General features: G+C 39.3%; 1 protein-coding gene across 3 annotated transcripts in view; it reads right to left on the bottom strand.

Annotated features, from left to right (window-relative positions):
* ARHGEF10 (Rho guanine nucleotide exchange factor 10) overlaps positions 1–23,416 on the bottom strand; it is a 121,347-nt gene that overhangs the window by 32,545 nt on the left and 65,386 nt on the right. For all 3 annotated transcript variants that reach the window (XM_074581661.1, XM_074581659.1, XM_074581660.1), the window contains 4 exons: positions 6,862–6,977; positions 5,105–5,232; positions 4,521–4,621; positions 3,152–3,273 (listed from right to left, as the gene is read on the bottom strand). In XM_074581661.1, coding sequence (XP_074437762.1) covers positions 3,152–3,273; positions 4,521–4,621; positions 5,105–5,232; positions 6,862–6,977 — 467 coding nt within the window. The remainder of the gene's footprint in view (positions 1–3,151; positions 3,274–4,520; positions 4,622–5,104; positions 5,233–6,861; positions 6,978–23,416) is intronic.

Consider the following 23,416-nt stretch of genomic DNA (forward strand, 5'->3'; position numbering starts at 1 on the left):
CGTCCTTTTACGTATAACGTCAATATATGCTGTGACCCTGCCTGAGTCTCCTCTTCATTAGGCTAAATTAACATTATCACTTCATTAAATTTAAAAATCTTTAGAAGAATTTATTTTTTTTTTACTCTCATTTTTAAAATTCTTGATTATTAATTATCACTTTTCAAACTGGCATCTCTCCAGCAAATTTATCAGCTCCATATATCTGAGTGCAGAACTTTCTCACCTGAACACGCTATTCTAGCAGAGCTGTTAGCAGCACCACACCATGATTACCTCTTCTGTAGCCTGTTTGTACACGTCCCGTTGATTATTTGCTCTTTGTAGTAATATTACATTCTTAACCAATCCTTAGCTTGCTGGTCTATTAAAAAAATACTTTGAGAGACTTTCTACTCAACCACTTCCTCAATCTGTACTTGTGAAGCTCTTTATTTCTGCCTGAGCGCACCACGTGTCTCTCCTACAGACTGTCATCCCCTTTTTTTTTCCCACCCGTCAAATTATTTCTCCAGGTGCTTTACTCAATTTGAACGCTAATACCATCATCCGCAATACTCCCACCCTCTCCCAACTTCATGTCATCATGTTACTGTCAGTAAATTAATAACCATACTCATGATTTTACCATGCAGGCCATTTAAGAAAAACCTGAAAGCTACACCAGACTCAAGATCTATATTTAAGTCCATCCCGCCTCTGAAAATCATTCAAGCACCAAGGCTCTGAAAACAGGCATTTTTATGAACAGTCATGGATTTCTATTTTCCCTAATTCCCCCAATATCCATGGCAGAGCTCCCTAAAGCTTACGTAAACACTTTAAAATATATACAAGCAATCTATAACTGTGTAGAGAATAAAAAGGTTTCTGATGAGGTGTGATACTACATTTTTAGACAAGATTCTCTATAATTCAGACTAACGTTCTTCACTCAGACATCAATGTCATTGTGATTATATTGCAGTACTAGAGACAATAAGGTTAGTAACAACTTAGACAACTTCACCATAACCTGGCAACACCACCTCACAGCAGTGAATAATTAAGAAAAAAAGGAAATGAGCAAGCATAAGTTGAGTTCCAAATTCACAGCTGACTTAATTTTCAAAAGTGTAAAGAATTTCACAAATCTCCCTGATGACAACGGGCATCACCAAGTGATTAGCAGTAGTAAAAAATAATTTTCTGTACTCACCAAAGCAATTCTCTATAAGGATAAAAGATGGAAACGGACAGATGAGAAAAAAATAAAAAAGAGCTATTTGTGCCAGCCTTAGCATGTTACATTTAACACATGCTGAAGATATCTACTTGTAGTGGTGATTTACAGTAGCTGTGACAGCTAAATACATCACTAGTGAAAGAAAAGACAGCCTCCGCACTGGATATTTCTGGGGCTGCTTGTTACATCTCTGTGTTACTTTGCATCTTAATCAAAACCGATGATGTTTTTCCATAGTTAAACCCCAGTAGTTTAGCTCTCAGTCTTGACAGAAGCTCTTTGCCTGGGTTGTAAACTGGCTCTGATGGAAGAAGTTGCTACAGGCTCCCTAACACCACCTGAAGCATCACACAGAAGGATAACAAGCAGGATCAGCCAAGCAGAGGGTCTCTTCCCACCCCAAGCTGGGGCCTGACACACAAACTGCAGCTGAGGCTGCAGAAAACCACCAATAATACTTAGATGATCTTTTCCAGTAATATCAAGGATTTAGGAGCATCAGGCGTTACAGCCGGGCTCACCCCCATGTTATCTTTAGGAGCTGCAAAACTGGCAAAGTTGACCCAGAGCTCAGGCAAATACTGCCACATTCTGTGCTCTCCTGCGGTGACCAAGGCAAAGACCACCACCCAACTGTATGGGCAACAGACTTTCCTGTCCTTTCAAAATTAAGTAGATCCTGTTGTAACTTGATTGCAGGAATTGAGCCTGGGCCTTCAAGGCTCATGGCAATAGATTTACAGGACTTACAGATGCATTGGCTCTAAGGAAACATAAATATTTTAATTTTCTGCAAAAAATTAAATTAGCTTGGTTATTTCACCAGTGGTGACTTTTTTAAAAAGTATTCAATACAGAAAAAGCTGACTGTTTAATAAGACAAGAATGACTATGGTTATATGGGAGACCGGAGACTTTCAGTAGACTTTTGGATGCTGTAAACGGCAGCTCCGCTCTGAAAACCAGTATCGAGGAATGGCTTGATTTAACACCATTACACATGTCAAATGCATTTCCAGCTAGCAATTATTTTCCCCCAACATCCAGGCCTGTAAACTCACACCAGAAGTGAAGCTGCCAGCTGAACTTCCCTCCTATGTAGGCTGTCCTAGCAACGAGGGTCCACAGACTTACTGCTCTAAGCAGTAGCCATGCAATGATGTTAATTTAACATTGGGATTCTGGCCATACATATACAATTTAATTTCCACCAGTGTTTTTGCACAAGCCTAACTGACTGACGGTCAATAAGAAATCCTGTTGACGCTCAGGAAAAAAAACTGTATACAGCACCCTTCTCTTCTGTCTGTTGGTTGGGACATGCCATACTTATTTTCATTAAAGCCAGTAGTCAATATGACTTCAAACTGACACATTACTTTAGGAAATGAACCATTAAGACAATATCTGTATCCCTATTCAGAACAGAACTACATTTTATATAAGACCCCATAAAACTGACTTTTAAAAATTAGTTTAAAACTATCACTCTTCGTGCACTAAGGAAAACCAGAAATTTGAGTATTCAACATAGTTACAGCAGTACAGGACAGCTATCATGGACATCAGATTCCTGCGCTCTGTAAGCTGCAGGTTACTTTGGAGCCTCAAACAAACACTTGGAAACCTCAAGACCAATTCAAAATTCACAGCAGTTCTGTTTTCATTGAGTGATGAGCTCACATCTGAGAGTGAATGTCGTACTATACAGAAGTAAAGACTATGTTCCTTAGTGCCTCAAAGATTGCAGTATTTTGCATTCCTGTGACCCTCTTGGACCTTCCATTGCTACTAATGTTACACCAAGGTAGTAACTCAAGACAATTAATAGATGTGAACTAATAGATGTATTTACAATATGGTATTTTTTAGAAGTTATATCACACAAGAAAAACAACTGTAATCTCATACAAAAATTCTGTTCACCTTAAACTCCTGTTGCTTGGCCATCATCACTGGCATGTGTCTAACAAGGAGAGGATGTTTCTCCTTTTTGATTTGATTCCCATCATCTTCTACACAGAACCAACCTAACAGGTTATCCTCCGCTGTAATGGAAAGAACAAAGAAACATCCCACAATACTTTCACTGAATAATCACTTACACCTCTCTACAGGAATAGAAAAGAATTCTGTTAGGATCAATTAATACTGATCAGGCTGTTCTTATGCCTTACATATGCATAAATGACAATGTAAAACTATGAGCAAAACTTCAATATAGTAGATTACATACATATCGATAATGCACAGAAACCCCTTACGCCAGCAAAATGTTAAGGGTGTTCTCTTAGTGATCTTGTCAGTAGATTATTAAAAGAGGAAAAGGCGCATCAAACCTCTCCACAGACTCTAGGAAATCTGTTTTGCAAATAGCATTTTTCTGCCTGTATAAGTGACATCACTACCAACTTCTCCTTATCATAATTATAAGGATCCTCCTCCTGGAATGATGGAAACATCCATTCTCTCTTCTTTTGTTTTTATTATTTTGCCTGCCTTCAGTGAGAATCCGTAAAAGCACTGTATTTTGAGGATGAAACTTTCACTTTGGTGAAACTTGCTTTTTAGCCAATGCATATCCTCAATGTTTCTCAACTTAGGCGTTCAAAATCCCAGGTATCTTTGGAAACTTATACCCTCTGTGCAAACACAGGAGACTAAGAACTTCACACGACAGCACATTCTTTATTGCTCCCACTTACATCAGGTTTGTTCGCAATAATCCCTCCAGTGAAGACTACAGATTTATGTTGAAAAAACTCCTCCCAAAAAACTTCATTTTGACATAACCAACTATAGAAATATTGCATTATATTAAAGCTACACCCATAAATTTATTTCATGCTTAGAAAGCTAAACGAATGAACTCGACACCTTTACTGATATTTCCTAGCTAAAATCATTCTGAGCTAAAACTGAGAAATTTGAACTTGAAGTTCAAAATTTAAAAAGTTCATAAGATCTGAATAAGTTTATAACGGAGTAACTTCCTCAACCGTCTATCCTGTAGTATATTTCTTGATGATTTAGATATAACAATTAGTAATGATTACCACAGACTTCATTAAAATACAGTAGAAATTGTTTTCCTTCATAACGAAATCCACATCCTATCTATAACATCAATACTTTGTAGTGATACACAATCACTACTATTTACTGTATGGCAATTTTAACATCTGCAGATAGATTTTCACAAAAAATACAATTTTCTCAAAAACAAGAAAAATAATTACACTGTACATTAGGAGCTATCTTAACTTGATAGGAAATTTAAGTAACTAAGAATTACCAAGGGCCAGTTTAGCCATTTGTAAATTGTTGATCCAGGACTGTTTGATGGCAGGGGTAAATGTATTGAACACAGCTGTAAAGAAAGTGGGACGCCCAGACCTGCAAGACAAAAAAAGAAATAAAAAGAGCCACTCTAAATGCATGGAGTATGAGATACAGTCAAGGCTAGAAATGTTGAGCAAGATGAAACTTCATTATTTTCTAATACTTAGATAAAGACACAGCTCCGATATTAAGCATGCAGGCTATGATATGCCATATGCCCGTCTTCCTATGCTTTACATGAAATGGTATGAGAACACCACCCTCCTTGGTGAAGGAATAAAACAGTGTCTCTTCCCTATTAGCTGTCCTTGCCATGGTTCCTCTCTTCCTTCTTGCATCTGGAACACAGGATCGAGGAACAGGAGAAAAACAATGCTGCCCTGGAACATGCAAGCTGTGGCATGAGAACAGAAGTCAGAGGCTAACTGCGGAGACAGAAGAGGGGGAAGAGCTACAGATTCCCAACTCCTCCCTGGTACATCAGTGCCTAATACGTAATCCCATTTAGAAAGTTTTGTAATCAAGGTTACTACTGACTTGTCCTGTTTTCCTGGGAGTTGCAGCTGAATTCTACAGCGATCTGCCGCTCTGATTTCATCTTCTTTTTTCAAAATCAGTTTTTGTAAACCTGAGGTCCAGTCATGGGCTACAGATTGGTTTAAATTCTGAAAAATTAAAAAAGCTAATATTCAATGCCAGCCTACTGGCCTATTTCCAACAGGCTACCTAAGGTGATCTCTGCATGTAACAAACAATTCCTGGCACCTGGGCCTCAGTTAGTCCACATTTTAATCATGAATAATTTAAGCTATATTTGTAAACACAATTCAAAAATATCTGTAAAAAGTTTGCTAACATATTTTATCTGATGATTTAATCTCGCATTGCTCAGAGTCTGATGATACACAAACAACATTCCCAAGCGCCTGTCAGACTATGAAATGTAAATTTGAATCAGGTGTACGCACAACCCTTTTACTTCATTTCAATGAGTAGTTATACAGAACCCACAAATTCTGTCTTTAAAGAAAGTCTCATGAAAACCTCTACAAATCATACTGCCAGTATGTTTTGGTTCAAATCTTTGAGCCAAAAATGTTTACAGAGCCATCACGAAGGCTGTCTGTGTGGCTGGAATCTGTTTAAGCAGCACGCTGGAAAAATAACCCTCTGCAAGCTGAGTGTTCGGTCACAGAGGGTAAAAGCACACCTGAGTGGCACTTAAAGAAACAATAGTAATGAATATTGATACACAAAAGTACGCTAGTTTTCCACAGTCAGAATTTTATGAAAATTGAAGTCTTTTTCAAAAATAGACAAGCTGACCTCATTCCCCACTAAACTCTTCTAATTATCTTACACCTCTCTACCTGGAAACACTGACTGAATTTTACGTTTTCAAAACGTATTTGGCTCTGACTGGCAGTACAGACAGGAAGGTTTTGTATATGTTAACAGGCAAATGTTTTATGGTATCTGTGCTATACATATTCCCAATAATGCAGCTGAAATTCACCATTAAATACTGGTGAAATGTTGTCCAACAGTACTGTTTCCATAAACTTCCTTCACAGTACATATTTTTACAAAACATTATCTTTTATTTAATGCCCTTGACTCTGAAGGCAAGATACCCCAAAAGAAACTCAGCTTTCAAATATATATTCACACACACATATATATATTTACAGCCTATGGTGGCAGGTAGGAGTTAAAAATTGTGCCTAAGCATACATAAAGAATATTTAAAAAAATAGCATCTTTGGCTTTTGTTTTAAGTTTTAAGACTGCGGAGAACTCATTCTGAAATTTGGTGTTAAAGTACTTTTTCTGTTTGCCAGAACATAAGCTAAATAAAAGGGATGGGAACAAGGCCAAAACAAATTACTTTCAAAATTCCAAGCTCAAAATAAGAGTTTGGATGGGCATCAAGAGCTTCCTCCAAACAACCATCCTCCTACTACCTTGTCTAACTGCAAGAACCCAATTTCTTAAGATCAAAATGCAATTCTGTTTCCATATAAACTGATCAGCTGCTGAGCAAATGCAGACACTTGTAGCATCCACCTACGCTTAAAAACAAAAAAGAAAAACAAAATGCTGTTTTTTACAGACAGCTGTAATGCCACTTATAATGCTAAACAGTTAACAGTAAATTAATTACTAGAGGTAAAAATTATTACACTCTTTACAGAGAGAACTAAAGAATGTCTTGCACAGATCCTAGGGAGAGGCAATTATGCTACTTTAAAACAGGAACATATTTGAAAAATAAATCCAGCTTTGTTTATTACCTGATAGTTTCCTTTAAGGCTGCCTATTAATTGACTAATTTGACCAACTACATTCAAGTCATGTAAAAGGTTCTGCAGATCATGGTACAGTTGCCCTGGTCCCATATAGAGCTTGTCTAAAATGAATAAAAACATAAGGTTATACATAATAAGATGATGTAATTCTTAGTTGAAGGAGAAAGCATGAAAAAAGATAATAATATTAACATATATCGCTATTTCTTAACACTATGAAAATTAAGCTTATCAAAATTGGCAACGCTCTCTTTAGAGTGTAGGAACAACTAATGCGCTGTTTGCAGCTAGCGTCTTCATTGCTTCTGAAAATCGGTGTCGTTTATTTATACATATATCATTGATATTTATTTCACTTTGCTGCTCCAGGTGCTTTCGATGTCGCTGCAGACAGATAATTGTGAAATGCAGCCCAGCAAATTATAGGTAGTAGTATGTTATGACATATTAGTTTTGCATGTATAGGCGTAACCATAGGCATTTCCTTTTAGCTCACCTTATCATTGCCTTTTAGAGTTACAATTAAGATTCAAGTTTGTTCATCGAGTATGACAGAGAGCATTACGTGTAGTTTGAATAAGCATGCACTAGAACTGCAACTCATACCAAAGCTTCACAAGACAGTTCTGGACCATGTATCTACATCCTAACTCTCATATGAGCCCGAATATTTCACTGAAACACTTTTATATTGTATTGCAGTAATGGTTACGTGAAAAAAGGATCTGCATTGAAATCAGCAACAAAACAGCAGCAAAAATATTTTGGCCTAACCATCAATATGTACATGTGTTTATAAGGTAACACTACCTCAGAAACATATTCCAATTGGTATCATAAGCGTTCTATTTAAATGCCCAAAGCTGCACAGCCCTGCTAATACACTCTGACTCCAAACACGATGTTAGGAACAGGATGGCTATATAGCTCTTGCGGAAACACTCTCCCTCTCCCAAAAATACCCCACCCCAACTTGTACAAAGTCAGCACGTTTCCCTCTGGCTGAATCACAGGAACCGGGCTGGATTATCTTTCCAGGAAATCCCTGCAGATTATTTAGCTCACGCAGTGTAGTATCCAAAGTACAGATCCTTCACCCTCACCACACCTTTGGAAGCTAGTCTGCGGACAGCAAAACTCCCCTGGAGCAGAAGGATTTCAACCCTTTGTTGGCAAGAACATGATTTAAATGTTTGGGAGCAGGCGCACAATCCATGCCACTGGGTCTGGCTGCCAGGGCAGGATGGTGCTGGACACAGTGCCACTGCCAGCCAAGACGCCACTGGCACCTCCATCCCTCAGTCTGCTACAGGGACCACAGTATAAAACACAACACACCAAGCACAAAGCTATCAGAATAGCATAATCCAGAATAAATGCGAAAAATAAACACACCTAACAATTATTCTCATTTGTATTTTCTCATTTATGTATCAAAATAACTGTATTTTCTGAAGACATTTTCCTATTGGAGGCATCACACAGATCGAGACCACCACTGGATGCTTTTCTTTAATGTAATTCAGTATATTAAGCTGGGAGTATGTCTTAAACCTTGAAGAGTACAAAATTTCAAGGCTCAAGGAAAATGTTAAGGGTTACTTTATCGCTGAATTCTCCCCTTCATTGCAGGAAACGCAACATAAGCCTGAGATATTACACATCCCCAGAAAATTTCAAATTATTCTCTTGCCTTTAAATCTTCTGGTAAATTGAATCAATGAAAGGATTTCTTTGTATTGCCCTTGAGCACTAAACAGGGGAATGACCACACTTACTACTATTTACCCAGCCAGAGAATAGATGCAACTTTCATCCACCCTTCTTTGCCTGTTCTGAATGTTAATTAAAAGAACAATCTAGCCTTTCTTGCCCTTAAAAACAAAACAGTCCATAAGAAAAGATCATTACATTCATTGTACACAATGAAAAGAAATGACTGCAAAGTAGACCTGAGAGAAAGAGTTTTGAGATTATGGTCAGTAGAGCATGTTTGCAGATTTGTTTAAAAAAAATTAAACACTTTTCTGGAACTGCTGACTACATACTTTCATTAAGCTGCATTTTCACTTTTTTCAATCCAAATACCTCAAAAATCAACATCTGAAAGTTGTAAACACTTCTCTCTTTGTATCCCTCTTCCGCTACCTTACACCTTTTTTCTTACTAACGCCTACAAGAATTATAATTTGTTAAACACCAGAATCACTAGTTCTGAGACACATCAAAGTGTTGATTTCGATGGGGCTACTTCCAAAGAAAGGGTGGATCAGTGTTAATAGAAGTTTGGTGAAATCTAGCCAAAAGCCATGATAATGTGTTTGGCACTGTAGAGAACACAAATTGAATCATTCTTTCCCCGAATTTCTGTAACAAAAAGATAAATTCTGCAAAACAAAATTTGGACTGATTAGAAGTAACTGGCAGTTTAGTTGAGTTTTTGGCAGAAGTCCAATCACTTACCTGACATTTATAAACTCCACCACTGAACAAACTAAACTGCTGCACTGAAAAAACTTCCTACAAATATTTCTGAAATTTATCCTTGTGGGCTTGAACCAAGAGAAAATTTACAACCACCAGGCTGTGAAAAGCTGAAAGTTTGTGCAGATTCCCTTGTACAGGATGGATATTTTCACTCAAGTGAATTATATTATTTCTGAGTTTTAAATGCCAGGATCACTCTTTGCAGCTTCATAAAGACAAAGTTACCAGACATTTCATTTTATTATTGAAAGCAAGTCAGAGAACGGACACTAACCTGCAACATATAACAACAAGCATTCAGGCAACTCTTAGATGCTGTAGGACTTTATGGCATAGTCTTCAACAGAGGCCACAGAGAAAGCTTAAACTTCTTACACAGACGGACTTGCCCTGTGCAGTATATACATCCACCGTGCCTGAAAAGAGCTGTCCTCTACAATTCTCTTCCTGGAGCTTCAAACACTCTTACAAATATCCTTGTTCCAGCCTTGGGCATAAATCTTGAATTTCATTCAGTAATTGTCACCTGAGTCTATTTTGTCTGCATCATGCATATTGTATAAGTTCTTAATAAGTCAAGATAAAAAAGATGCAGTAAGAGTGTCAAAGCAAATAAACTACTCTGGCATCTGAAATTCTGTCACACAGAAAAAACAAACGGAAGTCATTTTAGGCTCATTCATTAAAGACCATGTTCTTAGCACAGGAAAGGAAGGTAAAAAGCAAATCAATAAATAATTAAAGAGAGCCTGCTTCCATCCTCTGATGTTCTAGAAAAGACAAACATCCAAATTAAGAAGACATTTTAATAGTCAATCGAGTACTAGATCAATAGCCATGGCTAATATAATTCTCTCATGAAGGTCTTTAGTGGGAATAAACTGGAGCACAGAAAAATAACGGGGCTTCAGAGATCAGCACTGATGGACTCATCAGAAGAGAACTCCCTGAGAGCTTACCGCTTGGTTTGTGCCTGGATAACGAGTCACAAGTTATAGCAACTTCACCTCTGAACTGGGTCCTGTCAGGGTTACTCACAATGTCTTTTAAAATAGCATTAGCTTCTCAGTGGTTAACAGAACGTTGACTACCGGCTGATCTGGATGAGAACTGCCTGAGGGAGGGTTTTTCCTGGGTGGAGGAGGTGGAGCAGGAGGGGCACACTAGTCTGTTCCTCAGATGTGTTTCTCAGTTCAGAGCCAAAGACTGGCTGCTTCAGCCCACACATGTTCCCTGACCATTCGATTGCTGGCTATTTTGGGGTGGGTGTTCACTCCTTTTTTCCATAGAAAGCACCGAAAAACTCTTGGCTTCACTCCAAAGCAGACACGTGGTTGGTTTCTTTCTGTACTTTGAAATGCTTCACAAATGATAAAGCCATTTCCTTCCCATTTCTAAGCCACTCGTGCTATCAAGCTCCAGAACAACTTATTTTTCCAATGGGAAAAAAAAACCCTCCATGAGTTTAAGGAAGGTTCTCCCCAGCTCTCCACATCCTATGTGTTACAGAGGTTTGCCCAGGCAGGAGAGAAGGCAGCGTGCTGTAACCAACTACCACATCTGTGGCTTTGGAGGCAGCGCTTTTTGCATTCCACCTACAGATCAAGGGTGAAATCCTGGCCACATCTAAGTTAGCAGAAATTTTTTTTCATCAACTCCTTTGTTGCTAAGATTTTACCAGAGGAATTTGTGCTTCCCTGCAACAGGCAAGTTTGTTGCCAACAACCAGTAATTCATGCAAAATACCTAACTCCCTGTTCAGCATTATCATGAAATATACTCAAGGTTAAAAAAAAAAAAAAGACAAAACTGCCACTTGCTTTAGAGGGAGGAAAAGAGGTTAAAGTTTAAATTTATTTTTACTGCTATGTAAAAGCAAAAGATTCTGTTTTTTATAACAAGATAAATATATTTGTAATATCTCCTTAGTCGAGATATATTCAAGTATAATACTAACACATCTTCTACCTGCTCATTTCCCAGTGTTACTCTCAGCACCACAGCTTTAAATTCACCATTTTTGCCTAATTCGAAGTAACTCTTCTAATTGAAACAGAAGCAATTTTAGCCCATTTACATCCAGCCATTTTCAAAGCCTGCAGGAAACTCCCTGGGTGTGGTGAAAGTCAGTTTAACTTGGCTGGGGCAAAATTAGGATTTGGAAGGTTATACATAAATGCGTGGAAAAGCAGTGTCTGTGTGCTAGTGCTCGGGGGTGGGACAAGGGGGAGAATTCCCAGCTCCGGCAGCAGGCTGCTTTGGGAGCAGCAGCTCTTCCCCGGCACGGCCAGCACAGCAGCAGCTGCTGTAACAGGCGCTGGCGGATCAGCCACTCCCATGGGATCGCCCTCTATCCGGTTCCTCTAAATTTTCAATTCTCATGGGCACCACGAGCATATTGAATATTGTAATCCTGAACGGAACACGCCCTGTTCTTCCTCTCAAACAATTACTTAGGGACACATTTATTTACTGTGGTGATTTGTTACTTCTGCACATTTTCCAGTAGCTCTCGCTGCATGCTCCGATTCTCACTTGTGAATTACTAATTTATCACAGATTTATGATACTGAAGGGGAAAAAGAAAGTGATAAAATGCCTAGAGTAGATGCAGTCACCCATAATTCAAATATCTATTCCTGGGTAAGCAAATATAATGGCTCAGGTGGTCCCTTCCCATATTAAACTCCTGTTTATTCCCAATTAGGAGGATTTATTTCAAGTAATATTATTACATAAATCCAAATGGCATGAAATAAAACAAAATCCTCATTCAGCGTACTCTCAATATTGCAACTATTCTTGCAAACATCTCTATATCATATATCATGCTAAAGCCAAAGACTGTTAATAGATAACAACTCCTGGGTCTCTCTCTTACTGCAAAGTAACTAATCTTGACAAGATCTACCTTGATTATCATTATAGTAACAACCTTTCCGCCTACATGGCTCAAAACCACAGTACATCAATATAAATTGCTTTGGAAAAAGCCATATTGACGTGAAGTGAGAACTGATGCATCATGGAAATTCAAGGTCCTGAGAAAGATTACTTTACTTCTGAGAGACGCAGAGCCCTGAAGTCAGAAGCTTATGAATGCCCACACGTGAGAAACACAACCAAAACTGAGAAAAAGAGGTGTTCCTGACTATAGTTCCAGCATTACTGAGGGGTAACGTGAAATTAATGATACGCTTGAAGAACATGCCAGATTTGAAGACTGCTCTGAAAGGCTGGTAGATCCCAAATTTGACTTGCCATTTGCAATCTGGTCTTTGAGGCTGAGCGCATTTGTATTGCTTCCTCCCACTGAGCCATCTGTGTGCATCCAGGCAGCATGCTGAAACATCAAGTGCTATGAAGGGAAGAGATCTGGAAAAGATTCAATCCTCATCTTGAGCATAAAAATCACCTGGGATGGGTAGAGAAGTTATATATGTGGGAGGTAACTTTAAGTCATTGTGTTTGAGGAAGGCATAACAAACTGGTACTTGTACAGAATTATGCACTCAGAAAAAATAATAAAAAATAGGCCTCTTCCGCAACATTTAAAATTACATTTAAACCTGAGAAGCTTGTAAAGTGTTCTGGAAAGCAAAGCATCATGACAACAGATGAATTCTTGATCAGTTCATAATAAACTGGACAGATTTCATGAGACTGTTAATATGTTTAGGTTAAAGTACAATGATATAGCAAGTAATATATTTAAAACTACTTGAGTGCAGTCAGAACTGATCAATTGTTTTGTTTTAAATGTGACTTTGATTGTCCTGGAAATATTTCACTGTTTTTATTTTTTTTAATCATGTAACAATAGGCTGACAGCATCCCACTGCTCAGTTTAAGATGCCCACATTTAAGAAGGACAAGAATGGAGACTGACTGATAGACAACATTATACCTGAAGTAAAATAGTTCTCTGAAGATCTTGGGAATTAATTCAAAGAAGGTAACCAGAAACCGTTAAGAAGGCCCAAGATTCAGTTACTGCAATTGAGGAATTCTTCCCCTATATTTGGTACTGTATCCTGCCCCTACAGATACAGTGGTACACAAAACCCACGGGTCAAAAGCTTTACAGCTGTTCTGGGGAAGAGATCTTGTTGAACAGAGGAAAAACATCCTCCCTAAGGAGGTCTAGTGGAACTAATTTTCTCACCGCAAGTAGAAAAGGAGACCTTTATGTGACATTTCAAATACAAGAAATCTATTTCAGCAACAGATAAACAGAGCTGGCAAAAAAAGACGATGAAGATGAATATTGGTAATACCAGGAACGTTGTCATTCTGTCAACTGATACTGACACCCATTGCTGTTACTTCATTTCCCTTTACAAAACCGTTTGCACCAGAACACCTAGCTTTCACTGGACGGCCAGTGGTGAGGATGCCCTGCTGCACGGAAACCTTCTCTTGCACAGAACTTGACAAATCCAAGCACCAGCTACACACAAGGGAGGCACCTCCGTACCTCCGGTCCCTTCTGTCTGGAAGTTCTGTATGAGCGTTAAAGCCAGTGACAAAGCAGATGAGATTTTATTTTTAGATGCTGAACTACAAGCTTCCTGCATGTCGCCTTATGTAAGCAAAGCCCCTGACAGCCCCCCCAGCACCACCACCCTCTTATTTGTGTCTTTCCACTTACTCACTCATGCTGCTCCCGTTTCCATAGACACCTCAGAGAAGCACGTGGGTGGGATATGTTTTCTTGTTCCTCCTTTACAGGAGTATGTTAATAGCCAATTGGAATTTCAGTAAAATTAAAAAAAAAAACAAACCAACCAACACAGTAGTCTTGTGAATCCAAAAATCCTGGTTTAAGACCCAAACAAGTCCAGAGGTCAATTCAAATTTTATAAGAGAAAAACAGACTTTCTGCATTACCCCTGCTTATTCTTTCACACCAAATCCAACCCATGATCTCCATAGTTCATGCTCCCAAAAAATATGAGCCACCATAGCTCAACTGCAGCTCACCTGAGATTACATCATACTCTCAGGTCCAAACTATACAAATATTTAGAGGGTGGTATCAGTCTCCAGGTTTGGAAAATGAAGCAAATGGGAAGTCAGGAATGATCTCAGAAAACAGGAGCTTAGTTGGCAGCCATCAATGAAAAGCTCAGCCAGTACTCACATGTAGCTTTACAGCAGAACCCTAAATCAGGTGTAGTAACCTAGCGCAGAAAGAAGCGGCACAAACACCAGTATTAAGTGATAAGCAATAAACCCCCGAGATTAACAGAACACAAACTATTAAATTCCGACACGGAGTAAACAAGCCTAATTACCAATACTGTCAAGACGTATCATCATCATCCACCAACATGAAGAGCATTATCATAAACATGAAATGACACTAGTCAGTCTAATCATACTTTAATCATGTAAGCACCTAAAGGTAATCTTTATAAGCTTAATTATTGAATCTGATAATCTGAGCCTCTAAAACTCTTTAATGTATTTATTCTCATTGCAAGACAGGGAAGTTCTTCAAGTCTTAATCACAAAGAACCACATACCACAAGCCACCCAGTACACATAGAGCAGAGCTGGGAAACAAACCTCCCAAGTCTCAACTCTGACAAAGTGTTTTTAACATGCTTCACCTTCAGCTATTAATACCTTGCTCTCAACCGATAATTACACGAATGCTGAGACCTGTCTCGCTGTATGCTCATTGTATCAGATCTGAACACCAAAGAAACAAGTCGCACAAAAACTACAGCCCAACCACAGAACTGCTTATTCATACAGCTTGAGCAATGCAAAGATAAAATCAAAATCTTGCAACTGCAAATACTGAGTAAGGTATTAAATTCATAGTACCATACCATTTGCGAGTAAAATTATGCAAGGACACCAAGGAAATGCAAAGCCTCTCAAGAGTGTGAGAAGTAGCTCACACATTGAGAGCGTGGCTTCAGGATTATATTAAACTCCAGGTAATCCTGACTGCGCAGGGAATTTTAGAGATAAAATGCCATAAATATTTTTCCTGCTGACAGAAGCAGCTGTGCTGTGCCAGAGACGAGGAGGGAAACAAAAGCAGTAGGGAACGAGAGGGAGAAACACCAGAGCCTTAATATGCTGACAAGTGTGGACGCCACAGCCCAGGTCCTCAGCATCACACTAGCTGGGACAACCATCAGGTGTCTCCTGGACTACGTACTGACTGCAGGTACGGATCAGAGGAACTCCGGTTCCTGGCTTTGTTCCCACAAGGAAGAAAAATCCTGGATGCAAAGAGACTTTAGAGTGAAAGAAAAGAGGTGCTATGGCCCTTTCGTCTCACAGGTCCCGAAGGGGAAAGCTGAGGTCAGTATGGACCTGAAAGCCCCTGCCCTCCCTTAAGGGGAGAGAGGGGCCACACGGGACCTCTGGGGTGCGCCTGCATGGACACAAAGGGCGAAGAGAGGAACTGGATGCGAGAAGAGAAACACCGACATAAACAGGCAGTGAAAGTACACGTGTGAAGGCATTTAAACAACGCAAGTGCTGCAGGGATCGCAAGACAGGTCTGCAGGTGATTGTAAACTGGCTGAGCTGCCAGAGGTTTACACTGGAGTTCCCGCCACACCACCTGTAACAGCTTATGCAGAAATCATGTTGTGAGGAGCTTACCTCCCTCTTTCATACTCACTTGATTATAGCTGTTTCTACTCAATTTACTACTCTGTGTCAAGACATGGACGAGTTCCCTGGCAACACAGAAAAAGGTTTATAGGAGGTGACCATCAAGCCCTATAAGCACTATATAGAATATGAAAGGCAAAGAGAAGAATCTCATCCTAAGTGGGTGAGACAAACATGTAACACCTAATTTATTCTATGCCTAATCCACCAGCTAGAAACATATATCTGCTTAACAAGTGTACTATTTAATGTCATCTGGTTTGCTCAGCTAAACAGGCTGTTTGGAGTTAGATTTATTGAAAATCTCTGGTCTTTTGTTTGCATATATTAATGATAGTTTACATTTATGAACATAATACTTCTTTAGCGTACAGTATTATTTTCACTAAAAGACTTACATTATTACTCTATACATATTTCACAGAGCTGAAAGTTAGGTCGACTAGCAATTTATGCCACATCATCCTTTTTAAAACCTTATCACCAGTGCTAGAGTTGATATGTCACTTAATATTTAGTCTTGTTTACTCTGGACAGCCTAAAAGTGATGATTAAGCTGACTTTTTTTTTTCCTTACCCAATTCTATATTTCTATATTTTACAAACCAGTAAAAAACTCAGCTTGAATGGCAGTGGCTATCACAGCAGCACTATCTCTTTTTTTGAGAAGACCTGTCGTTCCACTGAGCGAGACGTCTACAGAAACACAAGTGCACACTGTAGCTCATCAAACATCCCTACCTGTTTCCCTGGCAACACTTGGAGACCTACACAAAGTGACTGCGTGAAGTAGAAGGGAACTCGCAAGAGACGCATCATGCCTGCACTCCAGCGTTGCGTCACTACTACATTTGACAATAAACAAAGCCCACAGAGATCAAAACCACAGGCGAGTGGAAACGGAGTACAAACGTATCCCTGGAAGTCTGACCAGGAAAGGAGAGGAGCCATGGTTTAGCAGTGCTGAGGTTTAGTCTCAGTTATGAACTGTAAACTTATGAAACAAAAAATAATGCTAAAATGTAGTCATAGACATAAACATGCTACCGTATTTTTTCATTTTACTGTTATCTCTTATGTTCATCGCTGCATGATATATAGTACAGATGGGTCTTGCTCATTTTCTTTCAACCTTTAGCCATATGGCTCAAATTAAATGGTTTTTTGCTTAAGTAATAGGCTATGCTGTGCATGTCTCCTAATCAACATGATAAGCAGCAGAACTCTGCTGACAGGCACTGGTTTACCACCCAGAAATGGCAGGACGCTTAGTTTTCTTCCTTTGCTTCTTCAGAGTCTCTGTAGTCTGGTCTTGTGAAATAAAACTGCTATGAAAAACTTTCACAGCTCACCCTTTTTATTCCTGGTAACCAGAGAACAGACAACTTGAGGTGGTCACTGTCGCTGTGGCACCAAACAGGCATTCGCCTCGGCACAGAAACCGCGTTTCACGATCCATCAACAGTTTGTGTGAAGTGCTGCAAACTCATAACACCACATGCCAAGAGTCTGAGAAACTGAAACTCTGGGCAGTATATTTGACTACTGCTCCTATATTCGCCTTTAAAGAGTAGTGAAATACATGTATTTTCAGTGATTTTATGTACAGATGGATGACTTGCAAGTGAAGGTTGACTTCTGATTCTTCTAGAGGGGAATACAGTATATTTTGATAAGAATTTACAAATTTGCCTTTGACTATACTTTGTATATGTTTTGGAAGACATAATTGAAATATCTCATATTAATATGACATACTAAAACCAAAGATGTATTCTCACTGATCTTTCACACATAGAATCATAGAATGTGTTGGGTTGGAAGGGACCTTTAAAGGTCATCTAGTCCAACCTCCTGCAATAAGCAGGGACATCTTCACCTAGATCAGGTTACTTAGAGCCTGGTCCACCCTGACCTTGATCGTTTCCAGCAATAGGGCATCTACCACCTCTCTGGGCAACGTGTGCCAGTGTTTCACCACCCTTACTGTAAAAAAATTCTTCCTTATATCTAGTCTAAGTCTACCCTCTTTTAAGTTAAAACCATTACCTTCTCCTATTGCAACAGGCCCTACTAAAAAGTCTGTCCCATTTCACCCATCTTTTTTATCAGAAGCATACGGGTAACATTTAACTTTCTTGATGCTCTTTCCATAAATTCAATCCAACTTGTCACCCATTTTGATTGAATGAGTATCATTCACTAGGATATAGCTATGCTTTCTCAAAAGCCAACAAAAAAAATACAATCCAATCCCCAGTAAACCAAAACCCAATGAAACAGCCATCAGATAAATCACTTCAAGCTACTAAAGATCATTCAGGATGAAGCAGCCTATACTGGCAAAAAAGATAACATCAAAACAATTATGTGTTAATTGCTTTAGATGTTTACACCATCTAAAATAACACATAAAGACAGAAAATGCATTAAAAAATAGTTAGCAATAACCTACTACTTGAATAGTCACTGATTACTCTTTCAATTCCTCTATGACATAACACGATTATCAAAGATACCAATTTACCTGTGGGCACGTTTAAGTGATCTGTGGGCTTCATTAGACTCCTTTCGGACAAATTAGATGTCTGAGGTCCTTTGAGTGTTTAGGGTTCCCACTCAGAGCACAGCACATTTTATATGTGGGGAAACTGAAGTACAGAAGTAACAAGACTCACCCATGAACATACAAGCAAACCCATGACCAAGCAAATACTAAAATTCAGGAGCCCTTTAACTTGATGTTCATTTCCCCAGCTCCGTAATAAATGGGTTACCTATAGCTATCTTGGGGGGGGGGGGGGGGGGGGGGGAGGCGGGAAGAAAGGAAAACAAAACCAATCCAATATCCCAGACATGAATGGTGAATGCTGAATCCATTACTTTCAGTAGTACACAAACAGAGAAGGTGAAATCAATGTGTTTATCAACACAACCCTGCGGAAGAACAGAATTCACTAGTTAACATTACATAAGTAAGATGTGTAATCAAGGAAAGTGTCTCCTTTTGAGCTTTTCAACCATTTATAACCTAGGGTCATCCCCATATTACATAATACTTTTATTGAGTTCTTTTCAGGTCTTAAATCAGTTTTTGTTTCTTCCATTTAGCAACCTCATCTACTATTATAGTAGTTTGCATGAAACATGCTTCAAATACCTCTTGCTGAACTCCATTACACAACACAATTCTTCCAGTTCAAGTAAATCAAAACCAAGAATATACAGATTCCTGTTCATGCCAAAAATATTCATCTTTTCAGTACTATGAATGTGGCTGTACTTCTGTATATGGATCAGTTGGGAAGGAGACGGAAACAACAGCAGCCTATCAGAAACAGTATGTGTATTTACTATGGAAGAACATTATCTTGCATTTTTCTGCAAATGTTTCTACAGAAGAAAATTACACATCGGGCTTCTTTGGTACACAGAGTTAAGATAACTACTTCCACAGGAACCATCCAGGTGTGATGCCAGAGACTCAAACTCACAGACTTTCAAGCAAGACAAACTCCAATACATGAAATAGGACCTTGCCTGATTTCCTCAGAGAAATGCCATCTGATAAAGATGCTATTTTTTTTCTGAAGTCTGAGAATGTGGAATGTTTTTTGCTTTAAATATCATTAGAGGAAGCAGACACAAGTTAATATTGCCCTCCACTAGGAAACAATATTAGAACAATACAAATAAAGGACTCTGCCAAGTTGCGACTTCAATCCTTCTCCACATTCGTAACTAAAAGAACTCACGGTCTACTTCTGGTGCTAAGGGAAAACAATAGGAATAAGGCAAAAGCGCATCAGGGACAGGAGCAGCATAACAGAATAATACTCTAGGAAATTGTCCTGCTTTCCTCTCCACACCCTCAGGCCACGCAGTTTCTCCAGCCCAAAGACAAAGGGCTTAATAAAACAGACATGAACTTAAAAACCCCTAAATGTGTTCTCCTCTAGAATTCAAAGACAAGACACTGGTATAAAAAGCAGAACTGGGTAGAAAACTGCAAATTTATCATTTTGCCAAGTGAAAACCAAGTTCATGCAGCCCTTGCTTTCCACCTTAGAAGAGTATTAAAACATGCCCTTGATTTACACGTCCTCATAAAACCTTTCAACATTTCAGCAGTTACATATTGCAGCCTGAAGGAGAGGAATTAAAATTCAGCTATTAATTTCATTGTAGCACCCAAAGTAAAGTTTGTATCTTTAAATTATATTATCCTTTCTTGCAGCATGGTAGGAAGCTGAAAGCACCAACTGGATTTAGCCAATAATAAATAGCGAGATACGCTTATGACAGTTGCCTCCTCATAAAAAGGATTTTGGCAGAGAAAAGAGTACCATGATAAGAGAAATGTAACTAGTAACAAGTAATCCTCACAAGGACACAACCAGAATCCATCAAGAATCCCTGCTAATCACAGCAGTAAAGTGAGAATTATCAACCTTATAGGGGTCAAGTACTTAACCTGATGTGCTGCAGATACAATCCAACTTTTCTGCATCCTCCAGAAATGGAAGAGGTGACCCCCCCGCTACTAAATGCTTTTCACAGGACCATCATTATTCTGTATCTTTCCAGTTCCCACAAACTGGAAATTAAAACTGAAAATAAAGTCTGAGACACGGTTCTACATAATGGAAGCAGGATTTTTGCCTGCAGCATCCCACATTGTTCTTGATCATCAGATGTTATTAAAACCACAGTCTGTGAGGCCACTGGGATTTCACCACACCAGTTCCTTGGTATACTCTGAAAACAGAGGGAAACACAACATAACTATGACGACTGTAAAGTCATGCAGTTTCAGGCAGAGAATGACAATATTTTGCTGGTAGTGCTTTGCAATTTGTGGTAAATATCCAATAGTCTCACTAATATGCGTTACTACCATTATAAAGATTATGTCATCATCAACTATAAAATGCAGCATCTTGGCGGGTGCAAACAAACAAGCAACAGTGAACCCTTACACAAAGTCTTACGAGTCCTGTCCCTCTGCAGGAAGGCTGTACTTTCTGAGCTTCTGCATTCTTTAGCAGCCGAGAAGACTGGAACTAAGGGGGCAACTCGACAGAATAACTAACACGATTAGTGGTGTCTTCAAACTTGTCTATACAGGCCAATTCAGACAAGTCTGCACTCAGAGTAGCACTGCAGACACAACAGTTCATGCAAATAGCAAGGCTATGCTCCTCCTCTTTCACGATTGGTTATATTCAACCTAGTTGGATTATTTGGTAGAAATGTTTCATTAAAGCTGAGGGAAGATTTATTCATTTGTATAACCAGTATCCTTCATATCCTTCTTAATTCTTATCTTTTGATCTCTTTTATTAGGAGAAGACTGAATTAATACAATGATCAGAGCTTACCAAGAGAACAAATAGTTCAGCTCATCTTTCACCTGTTGAATACCGTTTAACCTGAAAGTTGGAACTACAAATGATGTACAAAGTAATTTCTTTTTTTTTTTTTTCTATGCTGTCACCAAACATCATGAAACTGAGAAACCTCAAAGCCAAGAGGTTCAAGCAGGTTCTACAGGACTGTTTAGGTGAGAGTTTTTCTTTCTCCCCTTACATTCCACTTCCCATCTGATCTTGCTGACAGGCAAGGATTTGGTCTAATCACCTGTGAAGCTGCTGCACAAAGTTGCAGTAGGAATATTCAGCCCTTGGGGGAACTGGTGGATGAAAAGCTGGACAGGAGGCGGCAGTATGCACTTGCAGCCCAGAAAGCGAAACATATCCTGTGCTGCTTCAACAGAAGTGTGGCCAACAGGTTGAGGGAGGTGATTCTGCCCCTCTACTCCACTCTGGTGAGACCCCACCTGGAGTCCTGTGTCCAGCCTTAGAGCCCTCAGTGCAGAAAAGACACGGACCTGTTGGAGTGGGTCCAGGGAAGGGCCATGAAGATGATCAGAGGGCTGGGGCACCTCTCCTGTGAGGACAGGCTGAGTTGGGGTCGTTCATCCTGGAGAAAAGGCGGCTCCAGGGAGACCTTATTGCAGCCTTTGAGTACTTAAAGGGGGCCTACGGGAAAGATGGGGACAAACTTTTTAGCAGGGCCTATTGCAACAGGACAAGGGGTAATGGTTTTAAACTAAAAGAGGGAAGATTTAGGTCAGATAGAAGGAAGACATTTTTTGCAATGAGGGCGGTGAGACACTGGAACAGGTTCCTTAGAGAGGTGGTAGATGCCCCACCCCTGGTAACATTTAAGGTCAGGTTGGATGGGAATCTGAGCAACCTGACCTAGTTGAAGATGTCCCTGCTTATTGCAGGGGGCTGGACTATATGACCGTTTAAGGTAACTTCCAACTCAAACTATTCTGTGATTCTACATTCAACAAGCTGTTCCTCCCACACTCACGTACAAGAGAGACCCCCAGTTCTAAGTAATATGTTCCCTTATACACAGTCCTCTCAGAGTCATGCATACAGCAGCTGGTAAATAATATAAGACTTTTAATCTCATTGTCTTAAGTAGTCCATTAATGCTTAAAAGGAGTTACAGGAATGAAGTCACCCTTGAAATAGAGACATAAGTACCTACAAAAATTTTCTGTAGCTGTTTACAAAGGGAGGAGCAAGAAGACCTGACAACAACCATCCTGCAGAATATGGGGGTATCAAATGCTGCAGATGCACTTCAGATCATTCTGAAGTGTAACATTTATGCCTCCTTACAGCACAACTGTGGGAAAATTCATGAGGCCAAGGGTGCAATACTAAATAAATGTAGTGTGGAAATAATACCCAGAGCTCGAACTGAAACCCATGTAAATTAGAGCCCATTAATAAGGATCACAATCTAGATATATTAAATGCACTTGAAAATACAATATTTAGACAAAATAAAGGATATAAAAATAACTCATCACATATGAAAGGCTAGCCACTGAGTAAACTCTTGAAATTCACACATCTCTTGAGGGTAGTTGGCAGGCTTGTATGAGGGATTAACAAGCACAGAAAGAATTTGCAAACTTCAGAGCCTGAGGTCATTTTTGGAGAGAGGCTAGGACAAAATTACCTATTGGCATATTGTTTCAAAATAATTCTTTAAAATTAAAAGTGAAGTTTTTTTCTGAAGCGCTTGTTACTACGTTTGAAGGGTGGGATACTATGAGCTTGAGAGAAGTAACTTGTGTTACCACTTGTGTCCAGACTCTTATTCCACAGCAATGGGGTGGCTGGTCATATTTGTTGAGAGAAACTTCCTTGCTTTAACTATGGGAGAAAAAACATATGCTCGACCAGCTACCACGGGACAGCTGGCACACCAGACCAAAACAACCTTTTTGCATGCCCACACACATTCATGCTTTAAAACTCTTTATGCATTCATGCATAAAACTCTAAACTAGGAAAAATACAAGTAATTCATGTTGCAAGGCAGG

The sequence above is a fragment of the Larus michahellis genome, chromosome 3 (genome assembly GCF_964199755.1).
Source record: "Larus michahellis chromosome 3, bLarMic1.1, whole genome shotgun sequence".
Lineage (NCBI taxonomy): Eukaryota > Metazoa > Chordata > Aves > Charadriiformes > Laridae > Larus > Larus michahellis.